At 39.7% G+C, this 16,823-nt stretch overlaps 1 protein-coding gene across 4 annotated transcripts in view; it reads right to left on the bottom strand.

The window, feature by feature from the left end:
- Window positions 1–16,823, bottom strand: part of SSBP2 (single stranded DNA binding protein 2) — a 123,587-nt gene that overhangs the window by 78,247 nt on the left and 28,517 nt on the right. For all 4 annotated transcript variants that reach the window (XM_056513823.1, XM_056513822.1, XM_056513825.1 and 1 more), the window contains exons 2-4: window positions 13,272–13,344; window positions 9,173–9,234; window positions 7,451–7,535 (exon numbers count right to left, since the gene is read on the bottom strand). In XM_056513823.1, coding sequence (XP_056369798.1) covers window positions 7,451–7,535; window positions 9,173–9,234; window positions 13,272–13,344 — 220 coding nt within the window. The remainder of the gene's footprint in view (window positions 1–7,450; window positions 7,536–9,172; window positions 9,235–13,271; window positions 13,345–16,823) is intronic.

Genomic DNA, 16,823 nt, shown 5'->3' with positions numbered 1-16,823 from the left:
ACAGGGCATTTCTCAATGATACTTAATCTTACAGTAGGCTGTATCGTTTCACTCTTAGAGGTGAAATAAATTTAAAATAAGCAAATCTTCTACAGTTTTGGAGGCAATGTCTAAAATCCAGAAGGTTTACACTTTTGTGTATTGAATTATTAGATTTTTTAACACACCACATGAAGTGTGTATATGCATAAGTGCTTTCATTTGTAGAAGAAAAGATACCCTCTCTCCTCTGAAACCTTAATTTTAAGTTCACTCCAAATGCTAAAGTTTAAAATTTAAACTGTAATACAGCTTTCACTATGGTAGCATAAATAATCCATTAGAGCAAATGAAAAAATTAAAATTTGAATGAGCAGAGTTCATTCAATTGCAAGACATTTTACACAAGATACATTTAACAACATTACTCTGAGAAATGGCTGAAGTTAACAGCTGTTCATCAGGACAACCACACAGGGAAAAAATTGCAGTACCCTGGGATTCCCACTGAACGGGGCAGAAATTTCCTGTGGAGCCTTCTTCCTGGCAATGACACATGTCACAACCTCAGAGCAGAAGGACCTCAGCTTTTTTTAATCCTAAAGTCTTTGACTTCAGAATGAAGAGAAATTAATCCATGGAGACACATACCATGAACTAAAGTATCTAATAAGTTAATAGTCTATCAATATAAAAAAACAAACTAACTAACTAACTAAAAACTTACAACCAGATTTTACCTGTTTTTGAAAAAAACTAAGCTACTCTAGAAGGCTGTGAAGCAGCCTGAGCATTCCAGCCATTTCTCTTTGCCTTTCAACATCTACCTCATCCTGTGAAATCCACATTATCTCTTCAACCACTCACTTTTCCCTTAACTTCCTGAGCCTTCACATCCTGCTCCTCTCCTCAAAGCAAAAGAAAACCAATTTTTGTCCCATTTCATAAATTTGGCATGATTCTGCTTACAGTGCATATAAATCTTTTTGGTGCTCCACTCTAAATAAATACTATTTTTCACACAGAATGTTCCCAAAGCCTGCCCTCATTAAAATGGCTGTTATGTCCCATTGTTTTCAATGAAAATGGAGCTAAAATGGTTGTTAGAAAAGGAAAAAGAAAGAAATGTGTCCACTGCCTCCCTCTGGGAACCATGAAAGAGAAGCTAAATTACCTTTGGGGAAATGTTGGTTCCTTATCCTGTCTGAGGCCTCCACTGAGCTCAAACTAATTAACCATTTTACTTCCAAATTCCAAGGAAATTAAATATTCACTCAAAGAAGAGCAATTGGAATTTTGGAGAGGAAATGCTGCTTGTTCTCTCTGAAACAAGTGGCTGAGTTCTCACATTAAAGAGAGGCAATGCACAAAATTACCTGGGAAATTACCTCTATAAAGAGAAAAATTATGTTTGCTGTAAGAAGCAACACATTTCTGTATCAGAGCTTAAAATTAACATTTGTGACACAGAGCAGTTCAAATCCAATCATTATATTCTCGACTAATTTACGGGAAGGAATGATGAAGGAGGATGGTATGAGCAGAACCAGCACATCTTCCCTCCTCATGAAAATGTGAGAACGAGAATTCAACTGGGGGATTTCTTAGCAGGAAATCAGAAATTAATCCTGATTTCCCTGCAAAAGGAATCTCTGCAATCCAAAGGAAGTAGAAATTGGTCAACTTTGAAAAATTTCTGGTGAGCCAACAAAAAGTTTCATACTCTTGGAGATCCAGTGCAATATTCTGATATTCACTTATGAACACCTAACACCAGCCAATGTTGTTTGCAGACTCTGGGAGCTGGAGCATGCCTTTAACTAATCCTTTCCACACAATTGCATTAATGAACAACTACTGAGCACTAAAATTAAGGAGCTGGGAGACTGAAGCAGCCCAGCTCTCATGTATAAATCCTGTTTAAGACTCTAGGGTGGTGACCCACCCTTGCCCTCCCCAAACCTCCCAGTGAGCACTGGCCTCCACGAATACAAAATGGTGCTCCTACACCAAGGACAAGAATCCTAAACATTTATCCAGTTTTTCACACTCACAGCATTTTTGGTTGCACACATTATAAAGTCAAGGATGCACCACCTTGTGAGACTGCACCAAACTGTGTTCTGCAAAAAACATCGTTTGTTGATTATTGTTGGGCAGTCTTTAACCATATGGATTTACCTAATGTGTTCAGGTATGGAATTTCAGAGCAAATGCAAATTCTTGGTTTTCTTCTGGCTTCCATATCTAAGAACACATTTTACTGCACGTACACCTGAACAGTGTGAGACACGATCTCCTCAGAATGAAAAGAGAAGAAAGCCACTTCATTCAAAATTAAGTATGAATGCTACTTACACAAAAGGAAAGGATACAATTTTAACAATGAATGTATGAGAGGAAATACTTTTCACTTCCATAATAACTACAAAAAGACTGCAGTGGCCACTTAATAAATTTCTTCTACTTTTAAGAAATAACCTGTTCACTACCTGGAGCAAAGAACTATCTACAGAGTAGACAAATCAATTGTCTGAAGAACATATCTGAGGGTGAAATCACTGATCAGTGATGACCAGTAAACATGCCACGGGCCTTCCAGAACTTGGGTAAGGAATTAACAGGTAATTCAGATATGCAGCCTTGAAGCAAAGCAGGACAACTTGTCATCTTTTGGTCTTCTATGGGAGATTGAGGATGATGGAGAGCTTTTTTTTCCTAAATTTCTGTTTTAAGCAGAAAGAGTTTAACATGCATTCTCCACAGAATGGAGCTGGACAGCTGGAAATCAGACCTACAATTCCATTTTCAGCAATAAACCTAGAAGCAAAAGCTGCCCTAGCTAGGCTGGCTGCAGAAGGTTCAGTAGCAAGAGATGGGTGAGGCAATCAACAACAAAAACAAGTTCCTCCATCCCTGATGCACAAAAGGCACAGGAGGACAGCAGTTTAATGAAACCAGAAACAAAACAGTCCTTGTGGGAGAACAGTCTCACAGGCTTCTCATGGTAATCTGTAGTCCAAAACAAACATTAAAGCATTCACAACTTCTCAAATACTGAGTATTGATAATGATTACTTAAGGGGATTTGGGGTATTAAGGGTGTGCAAGTGCCTCTTAGTTCTGAAGGGAGATGGGTCTAGAGAAGAAAGCAGTAATTTCTCTCCCCCTAAAACACAGAAATAAATGCAGAGCCTCAACTTTTCTGAAGAGAGGTGCACAGAGATTGATCAGCTATCTCAAATGTCCAAACACTCTGCTCAGTAACTACTAGGAAAATTTTATTTCTGTACTTATGACCCTCAAAAGGAATAATCTGGACAAAACTGATGACAGCATTGTCTCTGGTACACTCTACAACCCTCTGCCACAGAGCTCAGCACTGAACTGTGCCAAGAGGGCAGAGGGGATGTGGGGCCAGCTCATGAGGCTTTTCAGTCTCTGGGCCAAGGAGTGTCTCTGGTTTGCTCCCCTGCGCATTACATGGAATTCTTCTGGGAGGCACAAACACAAACCAGACACCTCTGCCTATACCAGAACTGATCTTCCTAAGAGCTGGGGAAAAGAACTAATGAAACCTTACCTGGAAAATAATCAAGATTTTAATATAGCTACGAGTGAGACACAGTGAACCCCTTCTTTGCACCAGCACCATGTGGAAAAAACTTCCAGTGCCAGGAGAGTAACAGGAGCACAGGAATTTCTGGACAGTAAAAATATCTTAGCTGCTATGTACAGAAATCATCTTGTAAGGAAGGTTTTTCAGATAGCACTCCTTCAAACTCAGAGATGGGGATGAATGGCGAGGCCTGAGGAAGAGTAGGATGGTGATTTGTGGCCATCAGAAGAAGAGGTACTGGTAAAAATCAAGTTTTTATTTCCCCTTTTGGACCCAGTTTTCAGCTTGGAAAGAAGTGGAAAGAGATGCATGTTGGAACTTGCTTCTCTCAGCAGTTCTCAAAATGTGGAAAAATGAGCTCTTAACTAGAGAGGTGAAGAGATCTCCTCAGGACACAGTGAAGAAACACAAACCATTCAACACTGAAGACTGGATTTTGCCTCAGACCATCCATATACATGATTTCTCACAAGACTTCAAAGCATGCTGAAGTTTTCCTCCAGGAAAAAGTAAAGTAACAGGTACCTGGAAAATAATCATGGGGATTTTTCTGCTTCAAATGAAGCTACTCCTACTGAAATGCCTGCAGTATTAGCAGGCTGGGTGAGCAAGCAACAGTTTTCTTTCCTGAGTCACCTGAAACAATCTCCAATTCTACATCATGTATCTCAAAACTTCCAGGCCAGCACCTATGTCCCTGATCCAGCACATGCACATTCATGACATGCATCTTTTCAAGCCTAAAAAAATGATAAAAATATGTTACAAAATGTACCTAATCAGTTCAGAACTTTGTTCACTCACATATCCAGTCGCAAATCTTATCAGAAAATAAACATAATATCCATTTTAAATACAAGGGAGCTTTAAATACTTAAACTCAGGATGAGCATGGAAAATCTTTGTAAAGCCAGAAGAGGGCTTTGCTTTTCTATTCAGTGGATTTTCAGTAAAATGAGCACTGTAGTGCTGCAAGCAACAACGTACTGTTTGAGGAGGAGAAATCAAACAGCATTAATCTTACAGTTGCAGTTCAGGTAATGTAAAACTCGTAAGTAAACTCAAAGAAACTCAGTTTTTCTGTGTATTCATTTTATGAGTCAACCTGTGTGTTCCTGCCTGACTTGCAGCTATGTTGAGTGAGGCAGCAGTATTTCCAAATCATTAAATCATCTACAAGTGCTTTCCTCCTCCATCAAGCATCCCTAAGCCTTTTTCTCTCCACAAAAGCAAAGACAAGATTATTTCCTCTCCAAACACAGCCCACTCAGCTACAGCTGCCATGTCTGCAGCAGCCAGACCACGCGCCCCTTCAGCAGGAAAGGTTTTTCTTAGGTCAAGTGGAACACATGCCTAATAAAAAATTCTGAATTGCTCGTATGAATTAATAAACAAGCCTTCTGTGCTGTTTTGTACGTACAATAACAGTTTTCAGATATGATAGCACAGCTACAAATGCTCTACTACTTGACCTGCATTGTGGCAGCAGAATTTTGCTTTACCAGACCCCTCAGCCTCAGCAGGAGCCAGAATCCAGCAGCAGCTGCTGATGGTCCCCACTGATGGTGGGATTTTGACCCCTCCACAGTCAATGGCAAGACACTGTATGTTTCAGGATTTCAATTAACATGTTTATCTTCCTCTGCTGTGAGATCTGCTTGCAAAAACTGTCATTTTCCTGTTCTTTGACATGAGCTCATAATGCTACCTTAAAATCCAGACACAAAAACCATGATGAAGACTGTCCCAAGCAAAACCTGAGTGATAACAAGGACCATTGTGAGTCTTGTGAGGAATTAAATGAATTTATCCCAACTGTGACAAAAACAATGCAAAGCTTTTCCTGCCACCTTAAATTATTAAGAGAATGGGTTTTACAAACACTAAGCGAATGAATTTCTAAAATAAATCAAATTGTTTCCAAAATAAGTGTTTGTCCTGTCTTGATGTGCAAATAGAATCATACCTAGATTTTATCTTTTCTTCATCAAACACGACTTTATAAAATAAGTTAATAACTGTAGGACATGCAGAACTCACATTTTCTCACTTTTCTTGAATTATGACAATACAGATCATAAATGAAGATAGAAATGAGCAATAAGGCCATGTAATATTCCAAGGCCTGTAGAAATTAGAACTGCTAATGGAACATACTTAAGGATGTTTCTAACTACTTTAATTCACATACTCAGATTCTTAGTATACCTCTAAATTTAAACTCAATAGTGAACTTACTGATCAGTTAAACTCTCCTGAGCTTAAAGGTTTGTGGACTCCTTATAGACTCCAAATACTTTTTCACTGAAAATTTCCTCTTGCTGATAGTTTTGTTTCAAAATTTTGTTTCACAACTATATTTACATTTTTTGGATTTTTGGCTTTTGTTACATACACTTTATTTTGAGAACACAGTGTTCCCCACTGAAGTCAGCTGTTGTGCTTTGAATCTTCCCAAATTTAAATCTCCAATGTCATTCCTCATGGTCTTACACTATCCCTGTAAAACAACTGCTCCTTCAGCAGGGAATTAAACCTTCATCTAACAACAAGGAACCAAAATACTAAGTAGCTAATACTAATAGCTAAGTGTTCTATTTTTCCAACAACTTTATAATTAAAACAGATTAGGACAAAATGACCACAGCTATTGTACTTGCAGCAGATACTTAAAAAATAATTTGAGGAATGTGCCTTACTAAGTTGGCTGACCTTAACAACTCTGTGGGTACAAAATGTCCTTAAACTTTGTTCCTCTCTCTGATAATTACTTCTTTCATTAATTATGTTTAGTGGTTGACCTAGCCTGGACATGACTGTGCAACATTGTCTGAGCTCCTTAACCAGTCACCCTCACAATTTAACCAGCACTACAGGGTGTTAAAGAGACACTGGTAAAAGATGCTGGACATCTCTGACTATGATGATGGTGCATTCACAGTCTAAGGTGCTATTTACTGCAAGTAAGGCAAAATCACCATTATCTCACATATAGGATGCCAAGCCATTACCAGATTTTGACAACAAGAGAATGGAAATGGTCACTTTGCTGGATCATTTTTGTTGTTTCTGTTTTGTGTTTGAAAGACACTGGGCTAGGGGCAGTCTAATTTCAGTTTTATCTGTAGAAATATTTTTTGGCAGTAACTAGACACTATTTGTGAGACAGACCTGGAATAGACTCAAGGAATGAGGTTTTACAGTTGTATTTTGAGAACTACTCTCACTCAAGACTCTCCCTGTTGTGTTTTGAACTAAGTCTCAAAGGCAGCAAAACTGTCATGAAACTTCTGCCCTTTATTCCTCCTGTTGTCTTGACTCTTGTTGTCTTATTCCTGCCCTTTATTCCTCCTGATTTTGCTTTTAACTTGCTCTATGATGCTTGAGTGCTCATTAGGACAAAAAATCTTCAGGTTACAGAAACATACAAAACACCCCAGTTTCAGCCAGGGTGGTCCTCACAGAAGCCAGAGATAATTCCATCTACAGAACAGCCTTTTCTTTAGCACTGACAGAGCACAGATATTTGGTCAGGTCGCATCCAGGCTTCCATCTGTCCTATGCCTTTGTGACCAGCATCAGGTATCCTTGGCATGGGGAACAGAAGGACACTCTTTATTCTGCGTTACCTTGTGGGACAAGCACCTTGATCTCTGAGACATCTTCCAGGAATCATCCCATATTGTGATGGCAATTTAAGAATGAGGAACTCCTAATTCTAAGATATCCCCAGAAAACTGAGAGTTACATATGACCAACACCTGGTTTTTGAGCCACTGCAGTCAATAATACTTCTCTATCACATTTATACATGCAATTAGTGAAGCCATGGTAAAGACACACAAAACTTACGTAGTCATGAAAGGCTTTTGCTTCACTTGAGTGTTCACATGTTTCTCGTCTTTCTGGAGCTGCACAGTAGAGATCCCAGAACACACTGCAAGGGAAGAGGTTACAGGGGTGGTGAGAGGGTCACTGTGATGCTCATGTGTATTTTATGGCATGCGCATGCCCCCCATGGATGTTTCTGTACAGAAATGTCACTTTTCTCCCTGAGAATACTCACCTCTAAAGAAGAATTTAGATTTATAAATCATCTGTGAGAAACCAGGTTCTGCTGTCTGATCTCTGAGGCAAGCAGTGCTGTACTCCTTTAATACCACTGCATTACAGACCAAGAATCTGGTCTAATATATATGAACACAACATCTATTACTGTGCATTTAATCTTATCCCTCTGGCAACTGCTCAAATGTCTTCCACAAAGAATGGGAAGGAATGAGTTTGTAATAATATGGAAAGAAACTGGAGAGAAAACTGGGAATCCTTCCATGGTCAAGGTTCATGGAATAACAGAATGATTTGGATTGGAAGGATTTCAGAGCCCATCCAGTCTCCACCACCTTCCACTATCCCAGGTTACTCTGAGCACCATCCAACCTGCCTTGGACAGATCCAGGGGTAGCCACAGCTTCTGTGGACAAATGCCCAGTCGTGTTTAAACCAAAGGTCCCTGAGGATCTGGTGCCTGGCTAAGCACAGAAAATGGGTGGGGGCATGTTCTTAGGTCATAAAGAGTAAAAGGAGGGGTATTACCGCTCATAATCCTGATGTTCTTCCCCCACAAACTCCTTCAACTAGAGTTATATACCAATCAGTTCCACCACAAAGTTTCTGGAATGAAACTGTGTGTATGCTAGAATGACTTAATAATATATTTGAAAATAAAATTTGTTGGGAGTTTCATAGCGGTTTTTTTTACTGGCTTAAGACTTAATCCTCTATAAATTAATCCAGCACCATAATAGGGATTAATGGACAATCTGAGGACTCTGCTGCAGACAATCAACATTAAGGATAATGCAGACATTAGAGATAAAAGGGACACGTTCTTGCCAGGCTTCCATCACACAGTAAAAGCTGTGAAAAAATGGTCAAAGAAGGATACCCTGCTTCCCATGCAGCTGTGCAAATTATTTGGGTTCAAATGGGACTGTTTCAAAACCTGTGAATTCTTGTACTCCTGACAGCTGTGCATATTCTCTGCAATTCTGCATTCCTTCAAACATAGCTTTGTTGGATATATTAAAATAATGAATAAATATCACGGCTACACAGCAGTGCCTATGAGCACTCTTCTCCCCTGGGGAATTCTACACACACAGCTATGGACTGCAGACTGAGCAAGCTCACATCTAAGAGTCTCTCTATTAACTGTGTATTCTTTGGAAGTGCAAGTATTTATGATATCTAGAATGGTCCCTTAGCTGCAAAACGTGCTGGAAAGTGGCGAAGAAGGAAAGCCAGGCCACCTTCTTTCTTATCAACACAGTGTGCCCTATTTCTTTTTTTCTGTATCCAATATCCAGTACCTTTTTTCTGTTATTTACTTTTCTGTATCAAATTTTCCTGTATCTAATTTTCTGTTATTTTATTCCTTAACAAGAGAATGCTTCTTAATCCTGATCTTCTCATTCTTTTTACAGCATTCACCACAATTTCTTGCCTCCAGCAGCTGGAACTGGCCATCAACATATCCTACAAAAATCAGAGAAGAAGAAAACTGGTACTTACCACCACCAGGAATGCAAGAATCCTGGGGGCTCCCCCAGTGTGATGTTTTTTTCCCATCTTATCTAAAACAAAATGATAAAAACAAGAGGTATACTGTGATCATACTGTGATTCTTGTGATCATTATGACTAAAAAGTATTACATAATTCAGAGAGAAAAAGGATGAGGAAGAAAAGATTTCATGGTTATGAGATGCTTTATGATCATCAATTTGGATGCCCTATTTACTTACTTTTTTACATTTGTTGATATAGCTGATACTTAAAATTAGCTCCACTTATGCTAGGCAAGCATAGTTCAGAATTTTATTCTTTAGGTGTTTTTTTAAAATTCTGAATATATTGTGTATTATTTTAAGGTCAAAAATGCATGATTAAAAAAGTGATTATAAAGTACCCTTAAAACCTGAAATCTTTTCCCATTTGCACAGGACTGATGCTGTGGATTCAGCAGGTGGCACTCTTCCCCCCCAGAGCCAGGGCCAGCAGTGTTTTATAATCCTCAAGGAGTGCTTCAGTCACAGGTAATGTGGCAAAAGCAAGGCAGCACCATTGCCAAAACCCCAGCTCCCACCACCCAGGGAAAATGTACAGCTACTCTGGCCCGCTTTCCTGCGCTGGCAAGCTCTGCTCAACATCTGTACTGCCTGGGACTTCCTTCCCACCAAGGAAAATGGATTTGCTTGATGCTGTTTTGAAAGGAAATGCAGTTTAACTACTCTCAATCCTGAATTCAAACTTTTGTTGTTGATCAAGGAACCCATCAGTCAACATCCATCACTGCAACAGCATCTGTCTCTCTGCAAAAGTTCCCAAATGTTGTATCTAAACTAATCACACAACCACCTTTTCAATGCCATTCAGCAGCTTGTCCTGAACTCCAAAATTACATTGTTTGGGCTATAATAAAGCCCACACAACACTGTCCAGAAGAATGTCTCATGTTAGAACTTGGTGGATCTAAGGCATTGTGTGCACTGCAAACTCCTCTAGTTACAATGACATACAGCATCATTTCCTCTCCAACTCTGTTAAAAAAGTTGTCAAAAGCACAAACCACATTATTCTTTAGAGAAAGAAGCAATAGCAGACAAGAAGAGGGTTATTTTAATTACACACTTAAACAGCCTTAATGTGAAAGGAATTTAAAGAGACAGATCAATATAAATATATACAAAAGTACATATAAAGCTTAATATTAAAAGTAGATACAGTGTTCATGCTGCCAGGGGCCTTCCTAAAACTGGCATTTTTCAGAGATTTTAGATTCTCAGCTCATACTTGATTTCCACATCCAATTCTTAAACACATTCAAGTTTTGTCAATAGCAGAATACAGAGCTCATACACGTAAAATGTTGTTTGGACTTACATGGAAGTCCATATAGAAAATCTCAAACACAAAGAAACCCAATGCAATTTTGATATATTATATAAACACAACCATTCAAAAATAATTTTGCTCTTTTTAAATTGTTTATAAACTTGAGCCACTATCACTTGAGTTGGTAAAGCTGGCAGAATGAAAACCAACATCCCTCACACAGTAGTTAATACACAAAAAACCAGTAGTTTTAATAGTAGTTAATACACAAAAAAACATATTTTACAAAGTTCATACTTAAATACTGGCAGAAAAAAGTGATGAACATTTGAAAGCCAAAGCCTCTACAAAGGTATTACACACTCTTCAAATATACTTCTCTGAGGCACAGCTGCTCTTCATGTGCCCTGGGAATGTCTTGGAAAGACTTGTATTAATAATCAGGAACACACAGTACTTCTGAGAAGGTTCAAAATTACATAATGAAGAATGCATTGTACAACCAGAAAAAGGAGTTCCTGAAGCAGAAATATCACTCACTTAGGAGTAAAATTATGTCTGTGAAGAACATTCACATTTATGTCTAAGCAGTGACTTATTTCTTGAAACGGAGCCTGGTGAAGAAAGTACCCAATTCAGGTCTTTTGTGGGTCCTGGGACATATGTCATCTTGAGAAACTGATTGGGAGAAGGAGACTGAAGGGAACATGGAAATTTGACACTCTTTTCAAGGGTTTTTGTTTTGTTTTTTCAAAATATCCATACTTGTCTCTAACACAGCAGATGTGGTCTGTCTGATCAGTGAGACTTACCAAGAATTATTATTTATAGAGGAAAAAAATCTTCATTGTCAAGTGTCCTGGTTAAGCTCACAGCCAGGGAATGATTAAACTGGGAAATGCCCACTAACCTGGTCCAGCCAGGCTAGTGGAATTATCCAAGGCTGGAATCTGACTTCCAGGATAGCAAATATGTGGGATAAGGAACAACTCCTCAAGGGAAGCATACAAAAGTAAAACTGGACACAAAGCATGACAAAAGCACAGGGATGCTCTGGACAACCATCCCTATGTTACAGAGTATCACAGTGGATTCATGGATATCCAACTTCTATTTTCCTTTAATTTGGTTCCATTCCTCTGAGCCACAGTCCCTGGCAGATCTGTGAGAGAGGGCTCTTAACCTCTGGACACTACTGGCTGCCCCACAGCTCGGACAATCTACATGTGCTCTTCTTTTAAGCCCCAACATTCAGCTTTAGAGTTACTCTGAACCGTTTAACTTTAAAGTGAAACCCACCCAAACTGAGAGAGCATCCAGCCTGGCAGTCACAGAACCATCCACAAGAACTGTCAGCACATTTATCCTCCTGCAGTGCTAATTAGTGAGGGAAATAAACCCACAGCTCGTATCTCATACCTGTGCATTGCTAATTGTCCCTAACCCAGGCTGACCACCTCTTGATGAGAACAAGTCTTACTTTTGAAGACTTGATATATTCTTATGTTTCATTGTTCAGACCTGAGAGCTTCTCTGTAACTCAGGACTGAATTAGTTTTAAAAGCTGAGTTTGAAGACACTGTATTTAATGTTTTCAGGAAATCCAGATGTCATACCAGCTATGCCTCTGCCAACTGTTCATTTTGCAAATACACTGTAAAAACAAAGTAAGCAAAATTTACCTTGTGCTATGTATTATTTACAAATGACAGCTGTTTTGGAAAAGCCAATTTTATTTCTTACTTTTCCAATGCTTTAGCACAGAGCTAAAACAATTGTCAAAAACATGCTTTACTGTAAACATAAACTGATCCTACTATAATTCTACCCTTTTTCCTTATCTCTCCTTTGTCAGTTTTGTATAAACATCACAAACAACGCTCTGAATTTTCATTTTCTCCTCTTCCATCTCCAAAATGTCATCACCAGCATAATAATTTTATTAGCTTTTGGAGGAGGATTAGTTAAAGCAGTAAATTTTCCTAGGACAATATCTTGCCTATTTTTTCTGAATTTCTGCTCACTATTCCTATTATTAGAACTACACTATCGTTATTATTATTATTAGTTATTGTTATTATTGTTATTCTCTTATATGTTCTTGTCAAAGATTAAAAACAATAATAAACCTAGAAGACTTAAATGTGTTCAGCATACATTTGTATCATAGGGAAAAAGTAAAATGCTGAGGAGACATAATTTACTTCAACCTTCAAAGGATGCATGAAAAGTCTTTGAAAAGATTCTTAAAAAAAACCCCAAAACTACTGTGTAAAGGTAAAAAATCCATTAGCAGTTGAAAGTGTTTAAAAAAGCAAGACCTAAGTGGTTGTGGCCATCATTGATTCAACAGATGAAAAGAAGTGAAGTGGTTAAAAGCATGGTGAGAGCACAGAGAGATCAGCAGTGCTTCAGAGAAGGAGAACTGATAGTGTATGACAGTGGGATGTAAAATACATTTAGAAGAGCCCGTCATTCACAATTGGAGATATCAACAGAAAGTTAAAAGGTCATCAAAACCGAGTACTATTGAAGTGTTCTCCAACATGCCCACTTATTAGAGAAAATAGATTAATCTTCCCCAGTGAATGGGGATAACAAACCACAGCAAAAATAGTTACACAAAATCATGTAAAATGACATGGCAAACTGGGTTCCAGAGGATAAGGAACAGCGCGGATTGAGGCAAACTGATATCCAAGATTCTCACTGCTTTTATTCTAGACCAAATCATATTTATTTCACTTGCAGACCCCCAGAAGTAAAAAAAAACTCACCTCTGATAAAAATGTCTGGGCTGATTTCTGCGCTCCTACATGGAGCAGATATTCATATACATACAGTGCTAATCTGAAAAATAAACAGAAAGGACAATATTTAGCGTTGTGCATTTATTTTTTCCTCTTCTACACAAATAAAGGGTTATCACAAGTTTGAGGTATGCCCCACTGCTTTCCACAAACCACAATGTACTGAACGTGCCAAATCTATTACCTCTACCAAAATTTTTCAACTAGACATATAGGTCAATCTGACCAGAGGTGTTTAAAGAGCCATTAATTAAAACATTATTAAGCCCCCAAATTACTTAATGTCAACATTTTTAATATTTGGACAAGTGCCCAGTGAGCTAACAAGTGACCCAGTGCTGCTCTGAGCGAGTGTGCTTACTGTAAATACAATATATTCATACAACATCACTGATTGCTTTTCCAGGTCAACTTTTTTAGTGTGTGGAATGTGTCAAGCTGTTAGCGCTCTTGAAAAATGGACGTGTGGTTTTTCCAAAGAACATGGAAACTTCAGGCTACACCAGGAGAAGCGATGGATGCCTCGATTCACAGCATGGCCAAACAACCACAGCACTGCAGCGAAGATCTGGGCTCGCTACAAACAACTCCACAGCTCCAGCTGACGCCCCAGAGCCTCCATGCTTTCCAGGAGGAAGAGGAAGAGGAAGAGGAAGAGGAAGAGGAAGAGGAAGAGGAAGAGGAAGAGGAAGAGGAGGAGGAGGAGGAGGAGGAGGAGGAAGAGGAAGAGGAAGGGGAAGGGGAAGGGGAAGGGGAAGAGGAAGAGGAAGAGGAAGAGGAAGAGGAAGAGGAAGAGGAAGAGGAAGAGGAAGAGGAGGAGGAAGAGGAGGAGGAGGAGGAGGAGGAGGAGGAGGAGGAGGAGGAGGAGGAGGAGGTGGAGGAGGAGGAGAAGGAGAAGGAGAAGGAGAAGGAGAAGGAGAAGGAGAAGGAGAAGGAGAAGAGTTCAGATGAGAAGGAGAAGGAGAAGGAGAAGGAGAAGGAGAAGGAGAAGGAGAAGGAGAAGGAGAAGAGAAGATTATAGAGAGAAGGAGAAGGAGAAGGAGAAGGAGAAGGAGAAGGAGAAGGAGAAGGAGAAGGAGAAGGAGAAGGAGAAGGAGAAGGAGAAGGAGAAGGAGAAGGAGAAGGAGAAGGAGAAGGAGAAGGAGAAGGAGAAGGAGAAGGAGAAGGAGAAGGAGAAGGAGAAGGAGAAGGAGAAGGAGAAGGAGAAGGAGAAGGAGAAGGAGAAGGAGAAGGAGAAGGAGAAGGAGAAGGAGAAGGAGAAGGAGAAGGAGAAGGAGAAGGAGAAGGAGAAGGAGAAGGAGAAGGAGAAGGAGAAGGAGAAGGAGAAGGAGAAGGAGAAGGAGAAGGAGAAGGAGAAGGAGAAGGAGAAGGAGAAGGAGAAGAAGGAGATCTTTTGTTTTGGATACCTGCGCTGTTTCTAAGAAGTAAAATGTATTTGAATGCACCTAGTGATACACAGCTATTCTTATTTGAAACATTCTTATTACTAGTTTTCAAAAAACCTTTAGATGACTACAAAAAGAAGAGAGGGAGAGGATCTGTCTTCCTGTTCAAAACCCTATGCTGTGTTCTGTGTGATCACTGTTACCATGGTTCTTATGGAGCACTAATTATTGCAGAGACCTATCAAGTGTGAAGTTCCAAAATCTTAGAGACACCTTCCCCATAAAAAATTTCCACTAGTTGTTTGTACATGCAACACATACACATCTTACTTTACTTTCTGTCCAACTTTAAAGCAAAGCAAAAGCAAAGATGTACCATTTTCCTAAAATTAAATAGATATAATTCAAACAGGTGACTAGTTTTAGTTTGAACTCTCCAAGTACTGTGGGGAGAGAGGATCTTTTAAGAGTTGACTTAATTCTTCCCAGCTCAACTACCATGCAATTTTAAGCAATAAATGTTGTAGGCTAAATCTAAGACAGATGTAAAGGACAGAGAAGAAATGCTTTTCTGACACAGCCAATGCATCCTGAATACCCAGCAATGTTTTAAAGCACCTCATTTGTCTTATGAGAGTCCCTTTTTTGTTCTTATCCAAACACAAGGCTGCAGCCCAGATAAAAGGGTTTGTGTGATCACATCCTTCCTGCCCTGCGAAGGAAAGTGAAGCAGCACAAACCCCGGGCTTGCTGTGGGGATTGCAGCATCCCCTCGGCTCTGCCATCGACTGAAAGCTTTGGCACGCAGGGCACCTTGATGCCCACACTGACAGCACAAGACTTTACTGCCCAGAGAGGTCTGTGCCCCCTCTCAGGACTCGGGTACCTGCAGAGTGCTCCAGCACAGCCCAACACCCCTGCCTGTCCCCACTGTGCCTGCTCCAAAAACACAAGATATTTCAACACTGCAACAAAAAGACAACCCTAAAACTTCTGACCTAAGCACACAGGATGTGCTAATTAAGCATGATGCTAACTGTTAACATCTCCAGCTCTCTGAAAATGCTGTTACCTCTTGGGCTAAACAAACCAGCAAGGAAATGGTGTTTAATGGTGTTTGTAGGGTAAAGGTAGCAGATTTCAGTAAAAGAATAGCCGGGCTTTAGGCTTCCAGGTTGATCCAGCTGTGGTAAGCTCCATGCTGCCAAGGGTTGTGCCAGGACAGCTGGGAGCATCCCACCAACAGATGTGGGACAGGAGCACGGCACAGAATAACCCCATCGGGGTCACTGGGTCTGTACGGCTGCCCCAGCCCTTGCTATTGTGCTGTCAGGAAGTCTTTACAGAACATAACAATGTTATGGCTTCATTCGGAAATAAATGCATTTGCCGCAGAGATCAAAAGAGAGATACTAATGTTTCACTGTGTCACAGCCCAAGGATCAATGGGAAACTGATGCTCTGGGGAAAGACGCCCCAAAAGGTGCAACACTGTATAACAAAGAGGAACACCAAATAAACAAACTGTAATGACAGGCGAGGAAGAGAATAAGACAAAAACCAGACTACAGTTCAGGTGTAAAAAAGTGTTGTAAAATGAACAAATTAATAAACTGATTCACATCCTGGCACAAAACTAAGAAAGTATTAGTGAGGTGGTCTTTGACACCAAAAGACTTGAGTTTGAAGTGACATTTTAAAAAGACAGTTTTTACTCATTAAACTGGTGTGAGAAACCGTGCAGAAGCAGCAAGCAGACATATGTTGAATTTTCACATTTGCATACTTGTTGACATCCCATGAGTAATGTGAGGAAAAAATATTTCCAATCAATTTGTGACAATGCTGCAGTAATTTCTGTTAAAGACATGACACAGGCCAGAGCTCCCCCTTCTCTGCCAAGACAATTAGAGCACACATTCATCTGTACCCTGATGATACATTTACTCCATTAACAAACAAAAAAGGTTACTGTCTGACTCATGCTGCTAACCTGGTGCACTTTGCCTGAAGTTCCTGCTCTAATTGGACAAGGCGTTCCTATATCCCACAAGCAGCTACTGAATTCCACAGAAAATAACCATTTAAGTGGCTCAAGTCAAGCATTTATCAGAACATTACCAGGAAATAAACA

This window comes from Oenanthe melanoleuca, chromosome Z (assembly GCF_029582105.1).
Source record: "Oenanthe melanoleuca isolate GR-GAL-2019-014 chromosome Z, OMel1.0, whole genome shotgun sequence".
Lineage (NCBI taxonomy): Eukaryota > Metazoa > Chordata > Aves > Passeriformes > Muscicapidae > Oenanthe > Oenanthe melanoleuca.
This window is presented reverse-complemented; position numbering and strand designations above follow the sequence as displayed.